The 23,105-nt window shown below is 52.5% G+C and overlaps 2 protein-coding genes across 4 annotated transcripts in view; one reads left to right on the top strand and one right to left on the bottom strand.

Moving 5' to 3' along the window:
- Sfxn3 (sideroflexin 3) overlaps positions 1 to 4,820 on the bottom strand; it is a 9,685-nt gene extending 4,865 nt beyond the window's left edge. The window contains exons 1-6 of one of the 3 annotated variants that reach the window (XM_029546201.1): positions 3,731 to 4,820; positions 2,356 to 2,516; positions 1,699 to 1,869; positions 1,285 to 1,383; positions 878 to 953; positions 641 to 726 (exon numbers count right to left, since the gene is read on the bottom strand). In XM_029546201.1, the coding sequence (XP_029402061.1) occupies positions 641 to 726; positions 878 to 953; positions 1,285 to 1,383; positions 1,699 to 1,869; positions 2,356 to 2,516 (593 nt within the window). In that variant the 5' untranslated portion in view covers positions 3,731 to 4,820. Of the gene's footprint in view, positions 1 to 640; positions 727 to 877; positions 954 to 1,284; positions 1,384 to 1,698; positions 1,870 to 2,355; positions 2,520 to 3,687 lie in introns of all 3 variants that reach the window. The other 2 variants (XM_021197295.2, XM_029546205.1) reach the window with 2 other exon arrangements.
- A 204-nt stretch (positions 4,821 to 5,024) lies between these two features.
- Pdzd7 (PDZ domain containing 7) overlaps positions 5,025 to 23,105 on the top strand; it is a 20,515-nt gene continuing 2,434 nt past the window's right edge. Inside the window, exons 1-14 of the mRNA XM_021197558.2 lie at positions 5,025 to 5,056; positions 5,724 to 6,223; positions 10,850 to 10,990; positions 11,213 to 11,387; positions 11,776 to 11,952; positions 12,168 to 12,315; positions 14,378 to 14,438; positions 14,858 to 15,253; positions 15,751 to 15,948; positions 18,918 to 18,968; positions 19,432 to 19,607; positions 22,321 to 22,412; positions 22,526 to 22,617; positions 22,745 to 22,816. Coding sequence (XP_021053217.1) covers positions 5,998 to 6,223; positions 10,850 to 10,990; positions 11,213 to 11,387; positions 11,776 to 11,952; positions 12,168 to 12,315; positions 14,378 to 14,438; positions 14,858 to 15,253; positions 15,751 to 15,948; positions 18,918 to 18,968; positions 19,432 to 19,607; positions 22,321 to 22,412; positions 22,526 to 22,617; positions 22,745 to 22,816 — 2,005 coding nt within the window. The 5' untranslated portion in view covers positions 5,025 to 5,056; positions 5,724 to 5,997. The remainder of the gene's footprint in view (positions 5,057 to 5,723; positions 6,224 to 10,849; positions 10,991 to 11,212; positions 11,388 to 11,775; positions 11,953 to 12,167; positions 12,316 to 14,377; positions 14,439 to 14,857; positions 15,254 to 15,750; positions 15,949 to 18,917; positions 18,969 to 19,431; positions 19,608 to 22,320; positions 22,413 to 22,525; positions 22,618 to 22,744; positions 22,817 to 23,105) is intronic.

Raw genomic sequence — 23,105 nt, 5'->3', positions numbered from 1 at the left:
AAAAAAAAAAAAAAAAAAAAAAAAAAAAAAAAAAAAAAAAAAAAAAAAAAAAAAAAAAAAAAGAATGTTGTGTGAGCCAAGTGTTTAATCCCAGCACACAGAAAGCAAAGGTAGGCAGGACCTCTGAATTCAAGGCCAGCCAGGTCTACATAGTTAGTTCCAGGCCTGTACAGAGAAACCCTGTCTCAAAACCAACCAACCAAACAAACAAGTACATAGAGTTTTATAACCAACACACTGATATCACTACTGCCCGAAATGTGATTTCCTTGATGGTGGCATAAGACATGTCAGGGTACATTTGAGCTTATTGAAAGTCACCTTCAACCTGACTATCAAATGCAGTGTTCCTTCTCATTCAGGTCATGGGGGAGCCGGTTTTGCTGCTGACCCACACCTTGGCCCTCTCAGCAAGTTCTCGGTGAAGTGGCCTTGCTAAAACCCTGCACCCTTCAGTCTCACCTCACCTCAGGGCAAATTCTCACAGAGTGGGAACTGGCTGTTCTCAAACACAGGGTCAGTATAAGCCAGGTCCCAGGCGCTCGCATCTGCTGATGGAGAAGAATGCTCCTGCCACCGGCTGCTCTGCAGGACCATGTATGCCCTGGACAGTCCTGTGCCAGGAGCCGGGACCACTCACCTCTGCCTCATCAGGGGGATGTTGATGCAGTTGGCAGCGGCCACAGCTGCAAAGGGCACGAATCGACCGACTAGCGGGGGCAGGCGCTGGGGGAGGAAAGGGGGGGTTCAGTGGCTCTGGGGACCATGGGTAGGGAGGAACTTGGGATGGATATGGAGAGCCTCTTGAGAGGGTATCAAGGAGGAAGACAATGGGTAAAGGATTCGTGAGAGGTCAATAGGCATAGGGAGGCTTTACCTTGGTGAGAGACTTGAGTCCCAGAGCAGTAGCCACAGCCCCAGTGGTGGCACTCACATAGGCTGTCCCCAACTGCCTGTGGAGGAAAAGCCTAGGTCACAGGGAGAGATGAGTCCAGCCCGAGTTTCCTTTAGGGACATTACAGGTTTCCAGTGCAGGGGGTGTCAGAGGGTAACCTCCATTGAAAGCCCTCCCCCCCCCCCCCCGCTGCAGTAAACATCTGTGGAAAGCCTTCTTCCTTCAAAAGGGCAATGGATCCACAAAACACATCAGTTAAGGACAAAATAACAATAGGACTGAGTGCCCTCAGGTGGGAGGTGAACAGAACTTGCAGCTGAAAGGAGAGCCGAGTCACTGGCACAGGGTTCTCTGGGGACCAGGAATGACTGGGGATGGGGGACACTCACTGCACAGTGATGGGAGCATCCCCGCTGCGATTAGAGTAATTCACAATAGCATTGAAGGACTGATTGACCCACTGCCAGAACACCACAGTCGGAGTCTTCCTGAGGGTGCAAAGATGGGCTATTTATATCTGCCCTTCCACAATATCCCCCCATCCTTGAACCCCCAATATTGAAACCCTCAAGGTTCCTTAACTCCGCAGGTGAGACTTAGCTCATGGTCCCCAAACTGGGCCTCATCGGCCTTGCAGGTACACCTTACACAGATGGAGGCTGGGTCCTGAGAAGCAGAACGGATGCTCACGTATTCTCCCACCCACTGTCCTTGACCGGAAAAGGTGTAGAAAGGAGACTTCTAGACACCCAGCCATGCTCTGGGGCACAGCACTCAGGAAGGGGACATGGGATAAGATTTACCTGTAGAAGGTGAGCATGCAGCCAGTAATGGTCATGTTCATGGGCACCTGGGCTGACATTCGGCCAATCAGGACCACCTTCTCCCCCGTGTCCGGATGGAATGCTGAGTCATACACGTATTTGGCTCTCCATAGCTGGTCCTCAGTGAGACCTGGGGTTGCCACACCAGCCCTGTAGAAATTGGCAAGAAACCAGCAGGCTGTGGCAGGGGTCAGACCTGCCCTTCTTGTCTCTGCTGCTTGCCTCAGGGGACTCTGGGCAAAGGATCAGGAAGTTTGAACCCAACCTCAGAGTAAAGGACCTCCCTGTCCCCGGGGGAGGTCAAAGCGTCTCGTAGGTGTGCCTTTCTATTTCCACATCCTTGGTGGCCCCACATTTTCTCCGGGGTCGCAGTGATGGTGGTTTTCAGGGGGGTTGGAATGGCTGGAGGACATTCCAAGAGTTAAACCTCCCAAGGAGGGTTGCCTTTCTATCTGCATGGGACTCTCTTTGTCCTTGCAGAGTGGACAGCACTGGGAAGTGTCATTACTGAGGATCTGTGACCAGCAGAGCTGCCGCCTACCCATAACACACAGGGCTGTCTCCTCAGCCCAAATGTCCTCAGATCCGCCGAGCTAAAGTGCTGTGTCGCAGTGGTATGATTTGAGGCAGGCTCACCTGTAATTCTGCACGATGTTCCGGGAAGCTTCCAGCTGTTCCCCGGACAGCAGCAGATTTCGGGGATCAGTGACTGTGAAGAAGTGCCGGGCTCTGCCTAGAAATGTGCTTTGGTCCCACCGAGGTTCCTGGATGTTGATATTTAAGGGCAAGTCACCCATCTTCTGCAAGGCAGCAAGAATAAGGATCAGGTCCAAGGACTTCCTTCACTTGGGAGACACTTTGGCGGCTCTGCTCTGGCCCCAGAAACTGACCAGTGCTTGCAGGTGTTCAAGGTGACTCCAGATCCATAAACAAGGGTGGGGGAGGAGTTGTTCCCTAGGTAGTGTTTTAGCCAGGAATATACGGCCACTGAAGAGCAAGAGGGAAGACCAGCACCAAGAATATAGCTTTCCTGACAATGTGGCCTGATGCAGGATTTACGTGTGTGTGTGTGTGTGTGTGTGTGTGTGTGTGTGTGTGTGTGTGTGTACACGTACGGTTGATTCACCACCAGCAGCTAATCTGGGGCAGCTATCTTGAGCTCTTGCTATAGGAACACAGAACATGGATAACTCACCCAAGCCCTTTACAGCTTCAGGCCCCAGCTGCCCCAAGACTTAGATAAAAACTTCCAAGGTTGTTTGGAAAAATGACAGAAGGCATTCCACACTCAAGCCCCTGATTGGAGGAGACTTTAGGCACCTGAGGGCTGATCGGCACCAGATCTCAAACAGCACTGGAGTGGCAGCCATTTGTGAGCATGTGAGCACCCACATATCCTCCTCAAACCCACTTGCTCCCACTCCTGCACAATAACTCCGGGCTCTCCCTGATCCTGGGTTGAATAGAGCTGACGCAGACTCCCACCCAACTCTCTCTGAGCCTCAGAAAAACCCCAGGAAAGGGCGAGATTCAATGGACGCTCCTCTGCCCAGCACAAAAAGGAATGCCAAGAACAGCCATCTGGCTGTGTTAGGCAAAAATCCTGCAGAATGACTAATACCCTCCAACTCCACTTCCTCCCTCCCAGTAGACACAGTCCCCGCCCGACTTTCACATACTTATACACAAAGACAGGCACACCCTCCCCAGAACACAAACAGGTTAGAGTCACACTAGCCAACCAGCCAGAATACCGTTACACACACACACACACACACACACACACACACACACACGCTCAGCTGTATCTATCCACTTGCAGACATTTGAAAGCATGCCTAACACACAGCCTCACCCAACCAACCCCTCCTTGTGCCCTACAGATCCTAACAGACCACGCAATATGGAATTCCCATAAGAGAGAGCGCCTCTCAAGGCAAGCCTCCTCTTCTGAGCCCAAGCCCTCACCCCTGCCTGCACTTTGCTGATTCCCAAGGCAGCCGGCACTCACGCTTTCCGGGGTTTTCAGCCTCTAGAAGCTCTCAGACCCGCCTTCCTCACTGCTCTCCGCTTTCCTCCCAGCCATCACCAGGACGTCACGCGTGACGCTGAGTAGCAGGGAAGGGCGGGGGCTCCCTAAGCTCGTTCGCCAGACCCACCCCCCTCTTGGCAGAGTTCCGGGACAGTGGAGGTCCTTTGGAGTGATTCTCCCAGACCAGGCCGTAGAAACCAAACTCGACCCAGTCGTGGGAAGCAGTTCTGGCCGCCTTCCCAACCAGGGAGAAAAGGGGAGGAGCCGCCCCACTTGCCTCCTTCGCTTGCAGTCCCCTAGCTTGCCTCTGGAGGCACCCACTCCGGCAGCACCCAGTCTAGGTGCACTGGGTGCGGGTGAGCGGCGTGGAGGGCGGGCCTCTCTGATGGTGCAACGCCCGGAGGGATTCGGATTACTGCTTGTTTACTTGATGGCTGCCTTGGCAATTGGCTCTCCTTGCTTGTATCCTGGTCTGCTACTCCAGGTCTGAGAGGCTCCTCTTGCAGATCCTCATCATTCGCATCTCTTTCCAGGCACATTGTTGTGGTGTCTGTGCCCCTTTTGTGTTCCCAGTCCCCCTTGCCACCTAATCCCCAACTCCACTGTGCCAGCAGTTTCTTTGCACCCCCAACACTTATCCGTACACAGACTGACACCCCAGTCCCAGGGATGTGCACGGCCAGAGTTTCCCATAATCTCTGCCTGCATCCAAGCAGGCGCATCAGAAAGATGAGGATCAGCTGCTCTTTTGTGCGGCCTTTCCAGAACAGGGTGCCCAGAGAAACATTTTTTTTTTCGACTCAGAAGGTGAAGAAGGCATTACACACACATCCCTTATCCATCAGCATCCAGAGCACGGCCGCGACACAGCCAGGTTGCAGCTTTCATTCCTGCTCATCTCAGGCTCACGTTCAGCTCTTTCGTTTGTGACATTCTCCCACAGAGACCTCAGGAATGACTACGGAAGCGATGGCAATTTCAGGAAGCTAGCGTGGCCCGGAGAAGATGTGATTCTAGTAGCCAGCGAGGGGTTCTAGAGCCAACTCCTAAGTTCCAACGACCAGTGGGGGTTCAGAGTTGGGGCGGGCAGAGCCCAGAGATATCAGACAGGTAAGGAGCTACAATCCGGACAGGCTACCAAAGGTGCTAGAAGAAAATGATTGGCGGTCTCAGCAGCCAATGGGATCCCAGGACCACGCAGGGCAGCTCTATTCCGGCAGCTGCACGGAGCGTGGGCGGGGTCCTTAGTTCACCGTCTCGCGCCCGCCGGCGGGTGACAAGGGCAGCGGCAGCACACGGGACCAGGTGAGGTGGCCAGGTCCTAGAGGTAGCGGTGCAAGAGGTCCTACATGGGGAGGGCTGCTATTTGGTTTACAGAAATGCTCTGGAGGGCGTGACCCCTGGTTTTGCACTAGCGGTTTGTGGGGCTCTCTCCAGATCACCCAGTCCTGGGATAGGGTCTTGCAGCGACTTTAGACCCATAGCTACAGCCTGGAGCCTGACATTCACCTGGGGATGGCGGTGGGGGGCAAGCTCGACCGCAGCTGTCCCAGGTCCTGAAGTCCAGCTCGGGAGGCTAGCCCCTACCCATATACATAGACACAGGAAATATGCTGCAGTAAACTGTAGTGACACCCATTCTCCTCTCTCTTTTTAAAATTCAAGAGCCTGCTTTGACCCCCATCTACTCTCTGAGTATCAGATGAGGACCGGAGACTGGGTAGATGCCTCCATTGAGAACAGCAATGCAGGAATGGAGGGACGAAGGAAAACTCCCCAATGGCCTTGTAGAAACAAATCCCCAAATCCAAGATGGTGCAGAACTGGGCCGATCTCCTCTGGGCCCAGGGTGGGAGAGGCGAGGGACCCAAGATATAAGAGGACAGGATGCTCAAGTCAGGAGGAAGTGCAGAAGCCGGGGCAATGGGACAGCACTCATCCCTCTCCCCCGAATCCTGTTCTTCCTACATAGATCTGGAGCCTGTACTCCTAAGAAGCATTCAGACTGAAATTGCATCAGAAAGATCCCTCTCTTCCAAGTGTCCTGGGATCAGCTGCTCTGTCTTGCAGACTTTCCAGAACAGGGTGGCCAGAGGAAACATTATTTTTCAGCTCAGTGAGCTCTGCCTTAACAGGACTCCAGCCCCACAGAGAAAACTCATGGAGCCTGGAAGACCAAGAGCCAACCTTCGGAGGGCAGGCGGACTCCGTCCGGATCTGTAGGGCACTGCCCTAGCCTCACTGCTATGGCACGTGGTTTCACGGTAGGCTTTGACCCACTGGGTCTAGGAGAACTCAGCTCTGGCTCCCTGAGCTCCCTCTCCTCCCGAGGACACCTGGGCAGCGACTCAGGCTCCACAGCAACACGATACCTGCTGAGGAAGCAGCAGCGCCTGCTGAATGGGCCCTCCCGAGGAATTCGAGCCTCCTCGCCCATGGGCCGTGTCATCCTCATCAACTCCCCCATCGAAGGTGGGTGTGGGGCCCAGGAGTGGCTTGAACGGGAGCACTGAGGACAACGGGAACCAGTTAGGGTGGGAAGCAGAGTCAGTATGGTTAGGCGAATTCAAGAGCAGAGCGTCTTAGGGAACGGGATCATCTTTCATCTACCCTTGCCTACCCTGCAGCCACTATTTTAAGACAGCAGGGCTGTAGAAGGATCAGAGGTGGGAGGTGGAACCATAGTCTATGGAAAAAGCATACGTGAGCCCCTGGGATTCACAAGGCAGCTCGCTGAATCAGCCCCCTCCATCCCTTGAACTCTGTCTTTCTCCGAATCCATTTGTGTGTACCTTAGGGAGTGAAGCAGGATGGAGATCTTCCACCAAACAATTTTGTGTGACCAATACTGTGGGGGACGGTAGGGCGTCAGTGCCCAGACTTCAGAATGTGGAAGAGGGACCAAAAGACACAGCAGCAAATGTCCATGAAAAGGCAGAGCGGGGGTGGGGGTGGGGAAAGGAGGAATGAGAGCCAGAGGCAGGGAGTGAGAGCCCCAGAGCTGGGTCCTTCGGAGAGAATGACTGTATGGCTGCCTGGCACTATACCATGGCCACCAATTCTGTATCTACCCTGGTTAGGTCTTGCAGGGGACTTAGAGAGATGGAGCTCAGTTTTCACCTTACAGGAATATGAAGCATAGTCAAAACTTCAAGACACAAACAAGAACAGCTGGTGGGGGTTGCAGCTATCGCCCCACAAAAGTCAGAAGTGAACAGCAGGAAGCATGGTGAGGCAGGTGCTTAGATGACAGTGACAGATGTGAGGCGACAAAGAGCCTGTGAGCAAGACAGAGCCTCGGATGCCAGGAGGGGAGCGAGGCCCTGTGGGACTGGCTCTCTGTGGACAGGACCTGATCCATATCTCCAACCCCTCTCCTTTTTCTGAGCCACCATGGTTCCTCTGGCTGGATCCCAGACTGGACTTTTCAGGTCTGCTGTTTCTTCCCATGCAACTACAAGTCTCTATTCCCTTCCAAAGGCAGCTACCCAGGATACGGTTGGCTTGCTCACTTCCATCACTGTCAATGACCACTATAGGCCCCGCCCTCAGGCAAGCATCAAGGTACTGTTGAGGTCACCAATGCCATTGACCAAGAAGCAGAAACACCCAAAGGAGCTAGAAAGCAGGATAACCCTTTCTCTCTTCTTCCTTCCTTCCTTCCTTCCCTCCCTCCCTCCCTCCCTCCCTCCCTCCCTCCTTCCTTCCTTCCTTCCTTCCTTCCTTCCTTCCTCCCTTTCTTCCTCCCTTTCTTCTTTCTTTTTCTTTGTTTAGTTTTGTTTTTTTCAAGACATGCTTTATCTGTGTAGGCTGTCCTGGACCTTGATCTGTAGACCAGGCTGGCTTTGAGCTCAGAGTCTCCTGCTTCTGCTTCAAGAGCTGGGGTTAAAAGGCGTGTGACACCAGTACCTGGCTGACATGACCCTTTCCAACCACCTCTTTCTCCTCTCCTAGTTTGCTCATTAATTTTTTTCATCCATTCACTCATCTGCTCATTCATCAAAAATACCTGTCAGATACTATGCACTGTGCAAGAACTAGAGATGTGTTGGTGGGAAAGAACTGCAAAAGCCCATGATGAAGCTTGCAGACTTCCAAGCAACAGTAAACAATGCACAAATAAACAATATGACACAAGATAGAACAATTCTGAAGGAAAAAATCATGGTGACTAGTAGACAGGGCAGTGTTCCTAACACTTTCAAGCTAGACTCGTGCCAGAATTGCCCAAGAAGACAACTAGAAGGCAGACAGGGGGCTGGTGAGACGGTTCAGTGTGGAAGGGCATCTGCTGCCAAACCTGATGACCTGAGACCTCAGGCCCCATACTGTAGGAAAGAACTGACTCTCAAAAGCTGTCCTCTGACCTCTGTACATGTCCCATGACATACACATGTGCAGATACATACACACCTTAAATAAATATGTACGTAAGCACATGGAATTTTTTAGAAGATTGATTGGGAGGGAGCTGAAGAGATGGCTCAGCAATTAAAAAGTACTGGTTGCTCTTCCAGAGGTCCTGAGTTCAATTCCTGGGACACTCATGGTGTTTCTTAACTATCCATATAGAATCAGTTCCCCTCTCTGTGTTCCTGCAGACAGAGCATTCATATACATAAATGACATACCTTTTTTTTTTTTTTTTTTTGAGATGTTTCTCTGTCTATCCCTGACTGTCCTGGCACTCACAATATGGACCAGGCTGGCCTTGAGCTCAGAGATCCACCTGCCTCTGCCTCTGGAAAGCTGGGGCTAAAAGTGTGCGCCATTGTATCTGGATTTTCTTATTTTATTTTATGGGCATCCGGAATTTAAGCTGTAATGTATGTGGTTTGGCTATTTTAGCTTGCTTTTTTTTTCTTTTAACTTTTATTGATTTTGTTGTTGCTTCTTTTAAAGATAAATTCTTGAGATAAGAGTATTGGCTGGTCCAGAACTTGCTATGTAGGCCAAACCAGTCTCAAGCCTGTGGCAACCCTGCCTCAGCTCCAGAGGGTTGAGATTCCCGCCCAGGCACTACACCTGACTTGTTTGCTTTGAGACAAAGTTTCACTACAGCTGACCTTGAATTCTCCACCCACAGGCTTCAGTCTTCTAGGTGATAAGATTCTATGTCTGGGCTACTGTACTTAGCACTTACATTTAAGACAAAAGCCGAAAACAATAAGAATTATAGCCAGACAAGGTGGTGCCTACTCACAATCCAAGCTCTTGCAATGCTCTCTTCAAGGTCAACCTGGCCTACACCATAATACTGTCTCACAATAGCTCTGCTCAGTTTAACAGAGTGCTCGCCTAACACACAAGGCCCCAAGTTCCTCACCTCAGGACTACGAGTCTGCCCAGGAGCACTTCAGGGTTCTCATTTTAACAAGTTTTCCAGTGATGTTGTGTCTGCTATTGGTACCGTGCCCTGGGCCAAGCTTCTCTGAGAAAGTGATGTCTAAGATGAGAGGGGAAAGAGAAGCAAAGAGTCAGCCCTCGTCATCCCCCAAAACAAAGTCAAAGTGAGAATAGTACAGGAGGGGACAGTTTCTAGCTCGTATGAGCCACCAAAAAAATAAAATAAAAATGATCAGAATGTCTGAAGGTGACTGATGGAGGAGAAAGCCCCCAGAGGTGGCAGAGGAAGACATGGAAAGTCATACAGGGCCAAGGGTAGCCTAGAGTTCCCCTAAAACAGACAGGAATGGCTGGCTGATAAAGTACACACAATTCCTATATACCAGTTAGAGAACGGCAAGGAGGGCCAGTGGCCTACTCAGGTCAGATGAGGGAGAGACAATTCTGTCCTGAGAGAATCCACACCCCTGTTCTCAAAGCTCAGATGTGGCAGGGCACAGTAGCCCACACCATAGTCCCAGAACCTGGGAGGCAGAATCTGAGTTTGAGCCCAGCCTACTCTACATAGTGAGTTCCAGGACAGCCAGAGATACATATTGAGACTCTGTCACACACACAAAAAAACCAAAACCTAAAACAAACAAAAGCTCAGATTCAACATCCCAATGACCCAGGGCATAGGGGTCCATCCCCAAGGAGGAGCTGAGAAGGAAGTGGGCTGAGGGCAGAAAGCTAAAGGCTTTTTTAGCTAAGACCTGATGGGGCCTGAGAACTGTGTGATGACAACTGGTTAAGAAGCTCTAGGGTCCCTGTCTGTCCTGGCCACACATTGTAACCTGATAGACCAAATACCACCCTGTCCAGGCTGTCCTCGGGGATTTCAGCCCCATCTGTCCTGGCCACACATTGTAACCTGATAGACCAAATTGAAGCGTGTGTGTGTGTGTGTGTGTGTGTGTGTGCCTCCCACATAACCTCTTTCCACTGCCCAAATCTCTCCCCCTTTCATTTCTCTAAAGAACCAGCCGCCCTGCCTCTTTCCTGTCCCTTGCTACGGGCTCTCAACTGCAGCATGCTGAATTAGAGGTTCGGTCCTCCGGTAGCCGGGTAGTTCCTACCGCTCTACCCCTAGAATCAGAGTCTACAGGATGGAAGAGGCTTCCTTCGTTCCGCCATTAGATCCTGGTCAAGAATTTACCCAAGTTTCAGTTTTCATGCCTCCAGATAGAGAGCCCGCCGTCTGTCCCAGCACAAAAGAAAATCTGTCTCTAACTCCCCTGTGCTAGCCTGGCCCTGCCCTTAAGTTACACACTGAACATCTAATGTAGTCTGTGGATAGCTCCACAGCCGTTTGGAGTTGGAGCTCATTCTGTTGCAAGTGGAAAGCCCCAGACTCCCCCCAATGGAATCTTGAACCTTCCTTTTTGCCATCTGCCACTCAGAAGGGCATTGCACATAAGAATTCGGAAAACATCATACACACACACACACACACACACACACACACACACACGCTGGAGGAGGAAGGCAGAGCATGGAATCTAACCAGGTCGTTCTCACCTGTTCCCACACTGTCAGCCAATGGCCTACGGTTTCAGAATTATCCAGAGGGAACTTGGATACCATCTCCATTTGGGACACTGAGTATCATGTGGGCGGCTCCGCACAGAAGCCTAGCCTTAGCTGGGGACACCCACATGCTCGGTGGCCAGAACTAATGTGGAGGTCATTCCTCTGTGGTTATCCTCCCAGCCAACAGTGACGAAAGTGACATCATCCACGCCGTTCGTGTGGAGAAGAGCCCTTCGGGGAGGCTGGGTTTCAGCGTGAGAGGTGGCTCTGAGCATGGCTTGGGTATCTTTGTCAGCAAGGTGGAGGAGGGAAGCAGCGCAGGTGAGCAGGGGCCCCTGAAGGTGAGCGTGGCTTGGGATGTGCCTCCCTCTTTAGCGGGTAGCAGAAGCTAGCTGTCCAAGGGTGGCAATCATCTCAAAGGGGAGGGACTGATGGGAGGGAGAGCCCACTCCTGCTCAGTGGATTAGGGAACAGAGCCTAGTGCGCCGTCGACAGACCTGTGGATCCCACTTGGAGGATTCATCCTTCCCTGCTCCTGCGCAGAGCGGGCTGGCCTGTGTGTGGGAGACAAGATCACGGAGGTGAATGGGATGAGCCTAGAGAGTACCACAATGGGTAGCGCCGTGCGGCTGCTGACAAGTAGCAGCTGCCTGCACATGATGGTGCGGCGCATGGGCCGTGTGCCGGGCATCAAGTTCTCCAAGGAGAAGACCACATGGTGAGTAGCGCCTGGCCTTGTCCCAGACTCCCTGCCCAGTGACTTCCCTGCCCCTGCTCAATGTCCTCCCTGCCCCTGCCCAGCGGCTCTGTTCTCTGAGGGCTGAGCCACGTACCCCTCTGGGCATCTATCTCCCCCTGGGGCTTTGTAAGGAGCAGAAATGGGGCTTTGGGGGCTGCTTAGTAGAGACAGGTGATGGGGTGGTTCGGATTGTTTCATATGTTTGATGGAACCTACATTCCGCTGCCTGTTCTGAGGCAGGAGAACGCTGCTCCTCGTCCCTGACCCCCTCACACATAGGAATCATCCTTTTCCCAATTAGTTGCCAGGGTTTTTAGACGGGGTGTTCCTGGAGGAGCTGGAATCAGGGCATCTTGTGCTGTGGCAGGGTGGATGTAGTAAACCGGAGACTGGTAGTAGAGAAGTGCAGTTCAACACCGTCGGACCGCAGCTCAGAAGACGGTGTGCGCCGCATCGTCCATCTCTATACAACTTCCGATGACTTCTGCCTAGGCTTCAACATCCGAGGGGGCAAGGAGTTTGGCCTGGGTATCTACGTGTCCAAGTGAGTGCTGGGGTAAAAACTAGGTATCGGGCTGGGGGTGGGGCTGGAAGTGGAGTCTGGGGATGGGCTTCAGGATAGGGCCTGGGGAGAGGGTGTTGTCAACAGAAGAGGGCCAAGGAATGTAGGTGGGCACTGCTAAAGCCAAGGGAAGAGGTCTGGATGGTGGAGAGGGAGGCAGGTCAGGGTCTTATCAACCAACACCCGTCTATCACCAGAGTGGACCATGGGGGGCTGGCTGAAGAGAATGGCATCAAAGTGGGGGACCAGGTCCTGGCGGCCAACGGTGTCAGGTTCGATGACATCAGCCACAGCCAGGCCGTGGAGGTGCTGAAGGGCCAAACGCACATCATGTTGACCATCAAGGTGCGCCAGACCACTTGGGAGCAGGGGAGAGGCCGGACTAGGGGAGGAACTTCTCAGAACACCAAGTTCCTTTTTTTTTAAAAAAAAAATAGATTTATTTATTATTATTTATACTAGTACACTGTAGCTTTCTTCAGACACACCAGAAGAGGGCATCAGATGCCATTACAAATGGTTGTGAGCCACCATGTGGTTGCTGGGAATTGAACTCAGGACCTCTGGAAGAGGTCTTAACCACTAAGCCATCTCTACAGCCTAGAACACCAAGTTCTTTTTTTTTTTTTTTTTTTTTTTTTGGTTTTTCAAGACAGGGTTTCTCTGTGTAGCCCTGGCTGTCCTGGAACTCACTCTGTAGACCAGGCTGGCCTCGAACTTAGAAATCCACCTGCCTCTGCCTCCCAAGTGCTGGGATTAAAGGCGTGTGCCACCATTGCCTGGAGAATTTTTTTTAAATTAATTAATTTATTTATTATTATATGTAAGTACACTATAGCTGTCTTCAGACACTCCAGAAGAGGGCGTCAGATCTTGTTAGGGATGGTTATGAACCACCATGTGGTTTCTGGGATTTGAACTCCCGACCTTCAGAAGAGCAGTTGGGTGCTCTTACCCACTGAGCCATCTCACCAGCCCCAGAACACCAAGTTCTTAATTAGGCTCCTTCTTCTGCCACTGTCCCCCAACCCCACAGCCACACGAAGAGAGAGCAGCAACTCTTTTCTTGCCCATTTGGCAAAAGAGGGAACTGAGGCTCAAAGAGCCCCACCCCCACCTGGTCAGTGACTCTGCTGGTCAGCAGCCTGGCCTAGCTCTGGTCTAGCTTTCCCCATTTCTAGCATAGTCGCTCTTCCTCAGCGTGGGGGAAGGCCTCAAGGTGAAGGACTACTGTACAGGGTGGGAGCTAGAGCTATGTGTAAGACCTGGGTTGCAGGGATCTCTGGGGCACAGGCCTAAAGAGTCTGGGCTACAGCAGAGGCTGGGTTGCCTGGGCATGGCTTGTTTCATTATTTGTGTGGCGGCCATGCCTACTTAAGGATCAGGTCTTTGTGTTCACAGAAGTGACTCTTTCTTAGAGTCCACCAGGATTCCTGCTTTACCTCTGCGGCTTGTCACCCAGCTTCGTTCCACGCTTCAGCAGCCCCTCCGTACTTCACTCGCACCTCCATTTTGCCATCTCTCTCACATCCATCTTTCCTTCTCTAATATCTTGAGCATTCTTTTTTTTTTTAAATGTATTTATTTATTTTATGTATATGAGTACACTGTGGCTGTACAGATGGTTGTGAGCCATCATGTGGTTGCTGGGAGTTGAGTCGGCCCTGCACCCTCCAGTTGGCCCCGCTCACTCTGGCTCAACGATTTATTTATTATTATATCTAAGTACACTGTAGCTGTCTTCAGACACACCAGAAGAGGGTGTCAGATCTCATTACAGATGGTTGTGAGCCACCATGTGGTTGCTGGGATTGGAACTCAGGACCTTCGGAAAACAGCCAGTGCTCTTAACCGCTGAGCCATCTCTCGTGTCTTAAGCATTCTTAACTCCAGCTCTTCCCCAGTTCGCTCACTCTGTCCTCTGAGTGCGCATGCATGCATTGTTCTTCCTTTTGTAGATCCTCCCTGTGTAGCCCAGGCTAGGTTTTCCTATATAACCATGGCTGGCCTCAAACTCTAGATCCTCCTGCCTCAAGTACCCAAACACTAGAATTCTAGGTTCGAGCCACCCTGCCCGGCTGTTCAACAGTGTTTCTGAGTCCCTGTGAGGCTAGGTGCTGGGATGCACGAAGATTAGGACAGACCAACAACCATCAGATCTTGATAAAGGCTACCAGGAAATCAGCAAGAAAGGGGGAAACTGAGGCAGGGCCTTGTAAACAAGGCAAGAGGGGGCAGTGACAGTCAAAGCCTGACCAAGCTGGCCATGTGACAAGCTTCAGAGGAAATTAGCATGGTGAGGAAGTAAGAGTGCTGGACCCAGTGGAGCTGCAAAGTATTCCCCTCCCCCGCGCCATTCCATCCTAGTCCTCACCTGCTCCTCCCATGCCCACCATGTCTTCTACAGGAGACCGGCCGATACCCTGCCTACAAAGAGATGGTTTCTGAGTACTGCTGGCTTGATAGATGTGAGTCTGGAGAGATGAAAGGGAAGAGCTAAGGCCCAAGGGTGGGGCTGCGCTTGCTGGTCGCGGGGGTGCGGGTGGGGGGGGGGGGGGGGGGCGGGGTGTGGAGGCGGAGGTTGGGAGGGAGGAGGAGTATCAGGATGCTTCCAGGACCTTCTCACAGCCAGTGATGCTTATAAGTAACCTCCCCCGAGGATGCCAGGATTGGCTAGGCCTCAAGCCTCCCCAGTGGGTGAGGAGAGAAATGACTTCCCAGGGCCTCCCCGATGTAGGTGGCAAGCCTAGTAGCAGTTCTGACCTCTGCTGACACCTCTGGTTCCTTCCTCCACCCCGAAGCCCAAGGGTCCTCGGTGAGCACAGCACGGCAGGGCCCGGGGGAAGGAAGCAGACCCCTGAGCGACCCTGCCTCCTCTCCCTTGCAGTGAGCAATGGGGTACTGCAGCAGCTAACGCCAGCCTCGGAGAGCAGCTCCAGCGTCTCCTCCTATGCCTCTAGCGCCCCCTGCAGCTCGGGCTCGCTGCCCTCTGACCGCATGGATGTCTGTCTGGGGCCAGAGGAGCCCCCTGGCCATGGCCCAGGCTGGGGCCGGGCAGACACGGCCATGCAGACCGAGCCCGACCTGGACAGTCGTGTGGAAACTTGGTGCAGCGTAAGGCCGACCGTCATCCTCAGGGACACGGCCATCCGCTCGGATGGTCCCTCTTCTACCCGACACCTTGATTCTGCACTTTCAGAGTCCCCCAAGACTGCTCTGCTTCTGGCCCTCAGCCGACCCAGACCTCCCATCACTCGATCGCAGAGCCACCTGACACTGTGGGGTATGTTGAGTGTGTGGGGGCACGTGGGCCACTTTTCCCACAAGGTCTAGTCCAAACAAACCTGCCTCACACTCTAAGGTGCAACCCCAAGTCTGCCTTTGCCCAGGGCCTAGTCCAGGTCCCAGGTTCAGTTCCAGAACATCCCCAGATCCTGTTCTACGTTTCACTTCACTAAACAGGCCTGGGCTCCAAACCCATCTCAGTCCCAGGCCCCAAACTGATAAGCTCTGGGCCCCAAACCAGCCCTAACTCCAGTTCCTCCAGCTTGGGGTGTCCCGGCCTGTTTAGTTACAGATACTTAGGAGAGACTCCCTCCATCCCTGGTGCTGTGTGGTAGAGAGGTGGAAGGCAGGATGAAGACCCCACCCCACCCGCTCTCACTCGGAATAGCGGCAGACCCCTACTGCCTCCTTTCCTTCTCTCTGCCCTTTCCTCTCCCCCGCCCCCTCCTCTCTGCCCACCCTCCAGCCCTCCCGGGGGCTCCCTCATATCTACAGAGGAGAAGAAACAACAGAAGAAGGAGAAGTCAGGATCCTCTGGGGAGAAGGGGGCCTTGCAGCGCTCCAAGACGCTGATGAACCTCTTCTTCAAGGGAGGGCGGCAGGGGCGGCCAGCAGGGGACGGGCACAGAGAGGCCTGGACACTGGATAGCAGAAGCCCCACCAAAGTCCGCCCTCGCCTGGACCTGGAGAAAGGTAGGTGTGGGGTCCATCTGGCCGGTCCAGGTTGAAATCCTACCCTGCCCTGCCCCTCTCAGGGAGTAAACGCCACTTCCTTAGGTGTATGGGGACCAGGTGAAATGCGAGCAAAAGTCAGCACTGTGTCTAACTCTGAAAATGGGGCGGCCACTCTCTCAGTCATCTTCCTTCTTAGAAAGGCAAAGTGTCAGGCTCAAGGCACAGCAAGAAGTGAGCTCAGCTTGGAGTCAGGTGCTCTTGGCAGTGCTGGCTGCGGAAGGCGCCTTTGGTGGGAGCCATGGCTTCACATCCCCCATCCAGAGCTCCATGGGCCCAACGCAGTTCTAGAACTATCCCTGAGGAAAGCCACTTCTCAATCAGAGCTCAGATGGAAGGTCTCAGGTGGAGACATGCATGCACACGCATGTACACACACACTCACACAAACATGCCACACACATAGCACACCCAAACACACACACCATACACATTCACACACCACACGTACACACTCACACCACACACACACACACTCATATAAACATGCCACACATATAACACACCCAAACACACACACCATACACATTCACACACCACATGTACACACTCACACCACACACACACACTCATATAAACATGCTACACACATAACACACCAAAACACAACCACCACATACCATACACATTCACACACACCACACATACACACTCACACACACACCACACCACACCACAAACACACCACACTATACACACTTACAAACACCATACATACACACACACACCACACTATACACACTTAAAAACACCACACATACACACACCACACCACATACACACACACTATACACACTTACAAACACCACACATACACACACCACATACACACACACCACACTATACACACTCACAAACACCACACATACACACTCACACACACCACACCACACACACACCACATTATACACATACATACCACCACATACCATACACATTCATACACACCACACATACACACTCATACACACACACACACACCACAAACACACACCACACTATACACACTTACAAACACCACACATACACACATACACCACACACACCATACTATTCACACTCACAAACACCACACACACACCACACTATAAACACTTACAAACACCACACATACACACTCACACAAACACACCACACTATACACACTTACAAACACCACACATACACACTCACACACCACACTATACACACTTATAAACACCACAAATACTCACACATACCACACACTCACACACCACACTATACACACTTACAAATACCACACATACATGCTCACACACCACACTATACACACACCACACCACACACATGCTCCACCATACACTCATACTCACACACTCACATACACAAACTCATACACATATGCCACACATGCACACACCACACCACACACCATATACACTCACACACACCATACAAATACCCTTACACACACCATACCACAAACACACACACACACACACCATACCACATACACACACACCACATCACACACTCACACACATGTACCACATACACCACATATACATCACACATCACACCTCTCTCTCTCTCTCTCTCTCTCTCTCTCTCTCTCTCTCTCTCTCTCAGACACACACACACACACACATACACACACACACACCCCATACCTGCCCCCCCCCATGATAATTGAATCTTAGGACCCCAGGCATGGCAGGCAAGTTCTCTAGCCCTGGGTTCTAGACCCAGCCCAGACCAGGTATAGGTTTCCTCTGGATCTCCACAAGAAACCTGTCAACCCAGTTGAGACTCAGAAACCAGAGTCAGCACGGATGCCTTGATACAGTCGCATAGGACAGACCAACACTCAGTGCATAGGACAGACAGACACTCGAGTCCAGCTAGCTTTAAAGTGCATCTCCAGGCTCAGCAACTGACTGTTTCCACCTGTCTGAGGGCAGCCACAGTACCAGCAGACAGATCTCCTCAAGCCTGTGCCTTTTCTTTAGAAGGCTTTGCCAACTTGGAGATGAGATGCCACGGTCTCTTAGCAACCCTGGGCGCAGAGAGTTGTTGGTGTTGTTGTTTGGGGTTTTTTGTTTGTTTGGTTTTTGTTGTTATTGTTGTTGTTTTGTTTTGTTTTTGAAACATGGTCTCATTTTGTTTGAGGCAGGCCTCAAACTCTCTCATGTGTCTCCATCTGTCTCCTGCTGGGATTAAAGGCATAGGCTACCGCACCAGGCCTAAAGGAATATTTTTAAACAGTTCCAGCTGCAGGGGTCAGTCGGGGCCCTCTAGGGTTTATCTCTCATGCCGAACAAACGACTGTGGTGGAAGAGAAAAGCCAGGCAGGAGCCAGACATGATGGATAGGTGATTTCACAGGTCACCCTGGGCCACACGCCCAGTCACAACGCATGGGCTAATGAGAATGGAGGGGTCACCCAGGAGACAAGCGGGGTGCTGCTTCCGGAAGTGGGAGTGAACTTTGGGTAGGTGGAAGCAAGCAGAGAATGAGAGGCCCGATGTTGTTTCACCTTAGAATTGAGTGTCTGGAGGCCTCGGGTGACAGGCCAGTAGGAGAGACAGTTCTCTAGTGGGGACACCCCTTCCTCAGTCTGCTTTCTCATCTCTCAGTTCCCAGGATGCTGGATTTTCATGGTTCTCGCCTTCTTCTCTGGCCAGGCCTCTCTCCTCCCACGATTCCTCTTTCCCTCTCTGTTTCTTGAAGGTAGGCACTGCCACGCTGTTCCCTGGGTTCTTCCCCTCATTCATTGCCAAATCAACTCCACAAGCACTATTCACACTGCCTCCTCTTGCACAACCCCCTCCGACTCCCCACTGCCTGGGAGTTCAGTCCCTAGCTGGGTATGACCTTGAAGACCCTTGACGGCTCTCGTCCCTACCCTGACGTCTTCTAACTGGAACTCTTGATCCTGCTGGAACTGAACCCCTCTTTCTTCCTTACAGCAGGGAGTGTGGGGCCTGTGCAGAAGTTTGTCACCTGGAGACTAAGACGAGGTAAAGGCGGTATCCCAAGGGCCCCACGGGAAAGTAGCAGATGGGGGGGCGGGGGTACAGCCTGCCACCAGCTTAGCGACTTCCAACAACACTCATTTAGAGCTGAGCCTGGGGGGTCAGACTGAGAACTTAGCTAGCTTACTGGAAAGTATAAGGAGGAAAGAGAACCTGGACAGAGGGCTTGTGTTGGGATCCCCAAAGAGATGTGGGGTGAGGGAACTTGTCTATACTCCAACTGGGGGGATTAATGTGACAGTGAAGGAGGCTGGAGTTGGCTCTCCATTGGTGGCAGTTTGTTAGGGAAGGCCATGTTTGGGAACAGGGACCTAGAGGGATTCTGCCCAGCATGTTCAGTCTCTGGCTGGCTTCTTTGGCGCCTCACCCCCACCAAGAGAAACTCTACCTTACCCTATCCTATTAGCTTTTGTCAACTTTGTCACATCCTCTCGCCCCTGCCCTACAGACCGGGAGAGGGGCCGGGCTCTGCTCTCCGCCAGGTCTGGAAGCCCCTCTGGCCAGGCACCCACTGTGGATGAGCAGGTGCAGGCCTGGGAAAGTCGACGGCCCCTCATTCAGGACCTGGCCCGGAGGCTGCTGACAGACGATGAGGTACTAGCAGTCACTCGCCACTGCTCCCGGGTAAGTCTCTGCTCAAGGCCTGGGCCTCGTTTCGGGCTACCGTTCACTGACCAGTACCTGGGCTTGTTGCCAGGAGGGCAATGACCAGTAAGCTCCCAGGCAGGAGGTAGACAAGACCTAGAATCTAAGTCCCTCTAGTGACCAGTCCTACAGAGCGCAGTGAAAAGGCAGACGTGGGTAACCCAGGAGATCTGAAAAGGCCTCTCAGAGGAGGTGACATTTAAGTTAAGGGAGAGGAAATCGGGTGATAAACAGGAGGGGAATGTCCTTGTAGGCAAGTGACGGTGCTCTCTCCTGCCCCCAGTCTTGTCTCCCATCTCCCCTGCTCTGTGCCTGGGACAGACAGCAGCATGGCTTTATGCCAAGCGCCTGTTCCTGTTTCTCAGGTCGGTGAGCCTCTGCTCCCATCTCAACCGTCCCCAGTACCCACACTAGTCTCTCTCCTTTCTCTTCGACCAGTACCAGAGGGAGTCAGTTTTGGAGGGTTTCCTGGAGCTGAGTGTTGGGGAGGCTGCGGGGCACTGTTCACCCCTCCAGGAGAACTGTAAAGTCCTTTACTCTCATTTGTTTCCGGGACTCCAAGGGTCCTGTGGTGGGTTCCCCGGAGGGCGCATGCATCTGTTGCACACGGTGGGCAAGTTGGGCAGTTTCAGAAAGCCACTTGTCCCTACCTTTACCTGGATTGTGATGAGGCTGTGTGTCTGTGTTATTGTGATGTGTATACTGTCATGTCTGTGAGGTGTTGTGTTGACATGCCACATGTATTCATATGTGCATAGCATGCACGTATGTGACCATATATGATGCAGTATCACTCAAAGGCTAAGATGGGGTCATTCGCACACTCTCTTTCCCAAGATCTGGTGTACGATAGAATGCAGATGGAGGGTGCTATCAAGGGCTGTGGGCTAAATTCTGTCCTTCTCAGTTCTGAACTTAACTTGAGCGGAGTGCTCCAGCTCTGGTGAGCCTGCAACTCTGAGATATGGCCACTAGGAGGGGCTCTGTGTCTGTATCTTTGACCAGCACCTTTCCCACGCCCGTCCTTTGCCCAGCCTTCTTCAAACCAGGACTTCATTTCACTGTGGTTCTCTTTACCTTGTAGGCTGAATCTACTGTCCACAGCAAACCCAAAGCCCCACCCCACACCCTCTGAAACAGAGCACAGGTCTGAGAGAGAGGCAAAGTTCCCTAGCGCTTATGACGACGGCGGCATGCCCGGATCTCCTCTCTCTCCCCTGAGCCGTCCATCCACATCCCTCAGACCAGGAATTTAAAGACCTCTCTTACTGATGTGCACTTCCCTTATGAGGCAGAACAGAGTACAAGTTGCTTCCTCCCACATTCTAGGCCTTCCCTGATGTGACACCCCAATCTGCCATCCCCAGCTTTTCTAGGATCTTCCAAGGCCACCACATAGCTGATGTCAATTATGAGCCGCATAGCTTTGGGGGGGTGCTAGTCCCGTGTTCTCAACCTGTGCAGCCCTGCCGGAGGGTCTCCATGGGCCCTTGATGCCACATGAAACCTTTGTTAACTGGCTATCCTGCCTGCCCTCAGAGCACTCTCCTCCTCAGCTTCTGTGCTGCCCCTTGTGTCCAAGAGTTGGTGGAGTGGTCCCTTGTTTCCAAGGCACCCATACGATCCTTCACCCTTCTCAGAAACTCATAATGTCCCACTGCAGTGGCTTACGGTTGACTGCCGCGTGAGGCCATCTGTCCCTGCTCCCACCAGAGTCCCTGAGGCTCTGGGAGAGGGTCTTATCACTATCTCTTTTGCCACCCAGATACTGATTTTGTGTTTGTGGACTTGAAGGACATGCACATATATGGTAGTGTATTGTTGTCCCTGTAATCATACGTGTAGGCTAGGGACACACACACACTTTTAAATTTATTCCTAAATATTTGTTGATGATTCATGCTAATGGCCAGAGGGCCAGCTATTTCTGTGTCTATGTCCATACGTGGTAATAATCCAAGGAGCTCTCTGAAGTTGTCTCCCTTTCACCACCAGGGGGCGGTGTGCTGTCCAAGTAATTTGGCTCTCAGTATTCCATGGGGTGTGGCATCCCGGCCGGTGGCATCCAGGCCGTACCAGGCAGAAGGGTACTGACTAGAGAGGCTGTAGAGCCATCCCGCTTGCCAAGATCACCATTCTAGCCCTGAACAAAGGGTGGGAACCGCCAGGACCACAGCCTAGTGTTGGGCTCGCATTCATTCCTTCTGCCTGGGCAAAAGCGGTGGGGGTGGGGGTGGGGGTGGGGGTGGGGGTGGGGTAAGGGTGGGGGAGTCCAGCACCTGAACATTCTTTTCCTGCCCCAGAGCAAGCAATAGGTAGATGTCTTGGGTTCTTGCTTTTCCTTTATGTCTTTTTCTGTGTGGCTTTGAGCAAATTCTCCCTGAGCTTCGGTTCCTTATCTGTAAAACAGGAATCATCTCAGAGTGGCCTCGAAGTGAGAGACTGTGTGTAAAAGGCTTAGAGTTGCCTGTCCAGATGCCATTATTGATGTTGGTACTTGTTGCAGATCTGTGGATCACTCCAGGCATTTACAAGGTCACTGACACACCAACTTGTGGACCTTGGATAGGGTGACCCTGTCCTAGAGTGAAGATGGCCGATGGGCCCCAGGGTCCCTGTGTGCCCTGGTGTTTCCCCACACCCAGCTCTAGAGTTGCTGCTGCTGTCTGACCTGTGATGTCTCTAAATGCAGTATGTCCATGAGGGTGGTGTGGAGGACCTGGTGCGCCCCCTGCTGGCCATCCTGGACAGGCCCGCGAAGCTGCTGTTGCTGAGAGACATCAGGTTGGGAGAGGCTTGGGGATGGGTGGGACGAAATGACCCTAGGGCTGAAGCGTCTTCATGACTGCACCCCCTAGAACGAAGGCCTGCTTACCCCACATCCCTGCCTTCCCCAGGAGCGTGGTGGCCCCCACAGACCTTGGCCGCTTTGATAGCATGGTGATGCCTGTGGAACTGGAGGCTTTTGAGGCTCTTAAGAACAGGGCAGGTCAGCAGTGTGTGGGGCGGGGGCGGGGACTTCTGACTCCTGCGCTGCAGTCGGGGGTGGGGGTGGGGTGGGAGTGGCGAGCCTGGCAGGGGTGTCTGACCTCTGACCTGCTCTCTTCTCCAACCAGTGGGGCCTTCTGCTTTGAGACCTACCAGGCAAGACACGCCACCCAAACGTCATCTCATCACCCCTGTGCCTGGTCAGTCAGAGTCCTATAACCTGGGGAAAGGGGACAACCCTGGGGACATTGGAACAGGGAGAACAGGTCTTCCATCCTTGCCTCCGAGCAGGGTCACTGTAGTCAGGAAAGCACTGTCCTCCAGGCCATTGTTACTCACACATCCCCGTACAAGACATTTTTAAAGTACATGTTTTTAAATCTGGTCTCTTGGCTCTGCCATGGACCTGAGCAAATCTAGGCCTTGTGTTTGCACACACTCGGGAAACACAGGAAACAGTAAGAAGCAGGGTCTGGAAAGGTGTCCTGG

This window comes from Mus pahari, chromosome 1, assembly GCF_900095145.1.
Source record: "Mus pahari chromosome 1, PAHARI_EIJ_v1.1, whole genome shotgun sequence".
Classification (NCBI taxonomy): Eukaryota; Metazoa; Chordata; class Mammalia; order Rodentia; family Muridae; genus Mus; species Mus pahari.
Note: the sequence above shows the minus strand (reverse complement) of the source record. Positions and strands in the feature narration are given on the sequence as shown.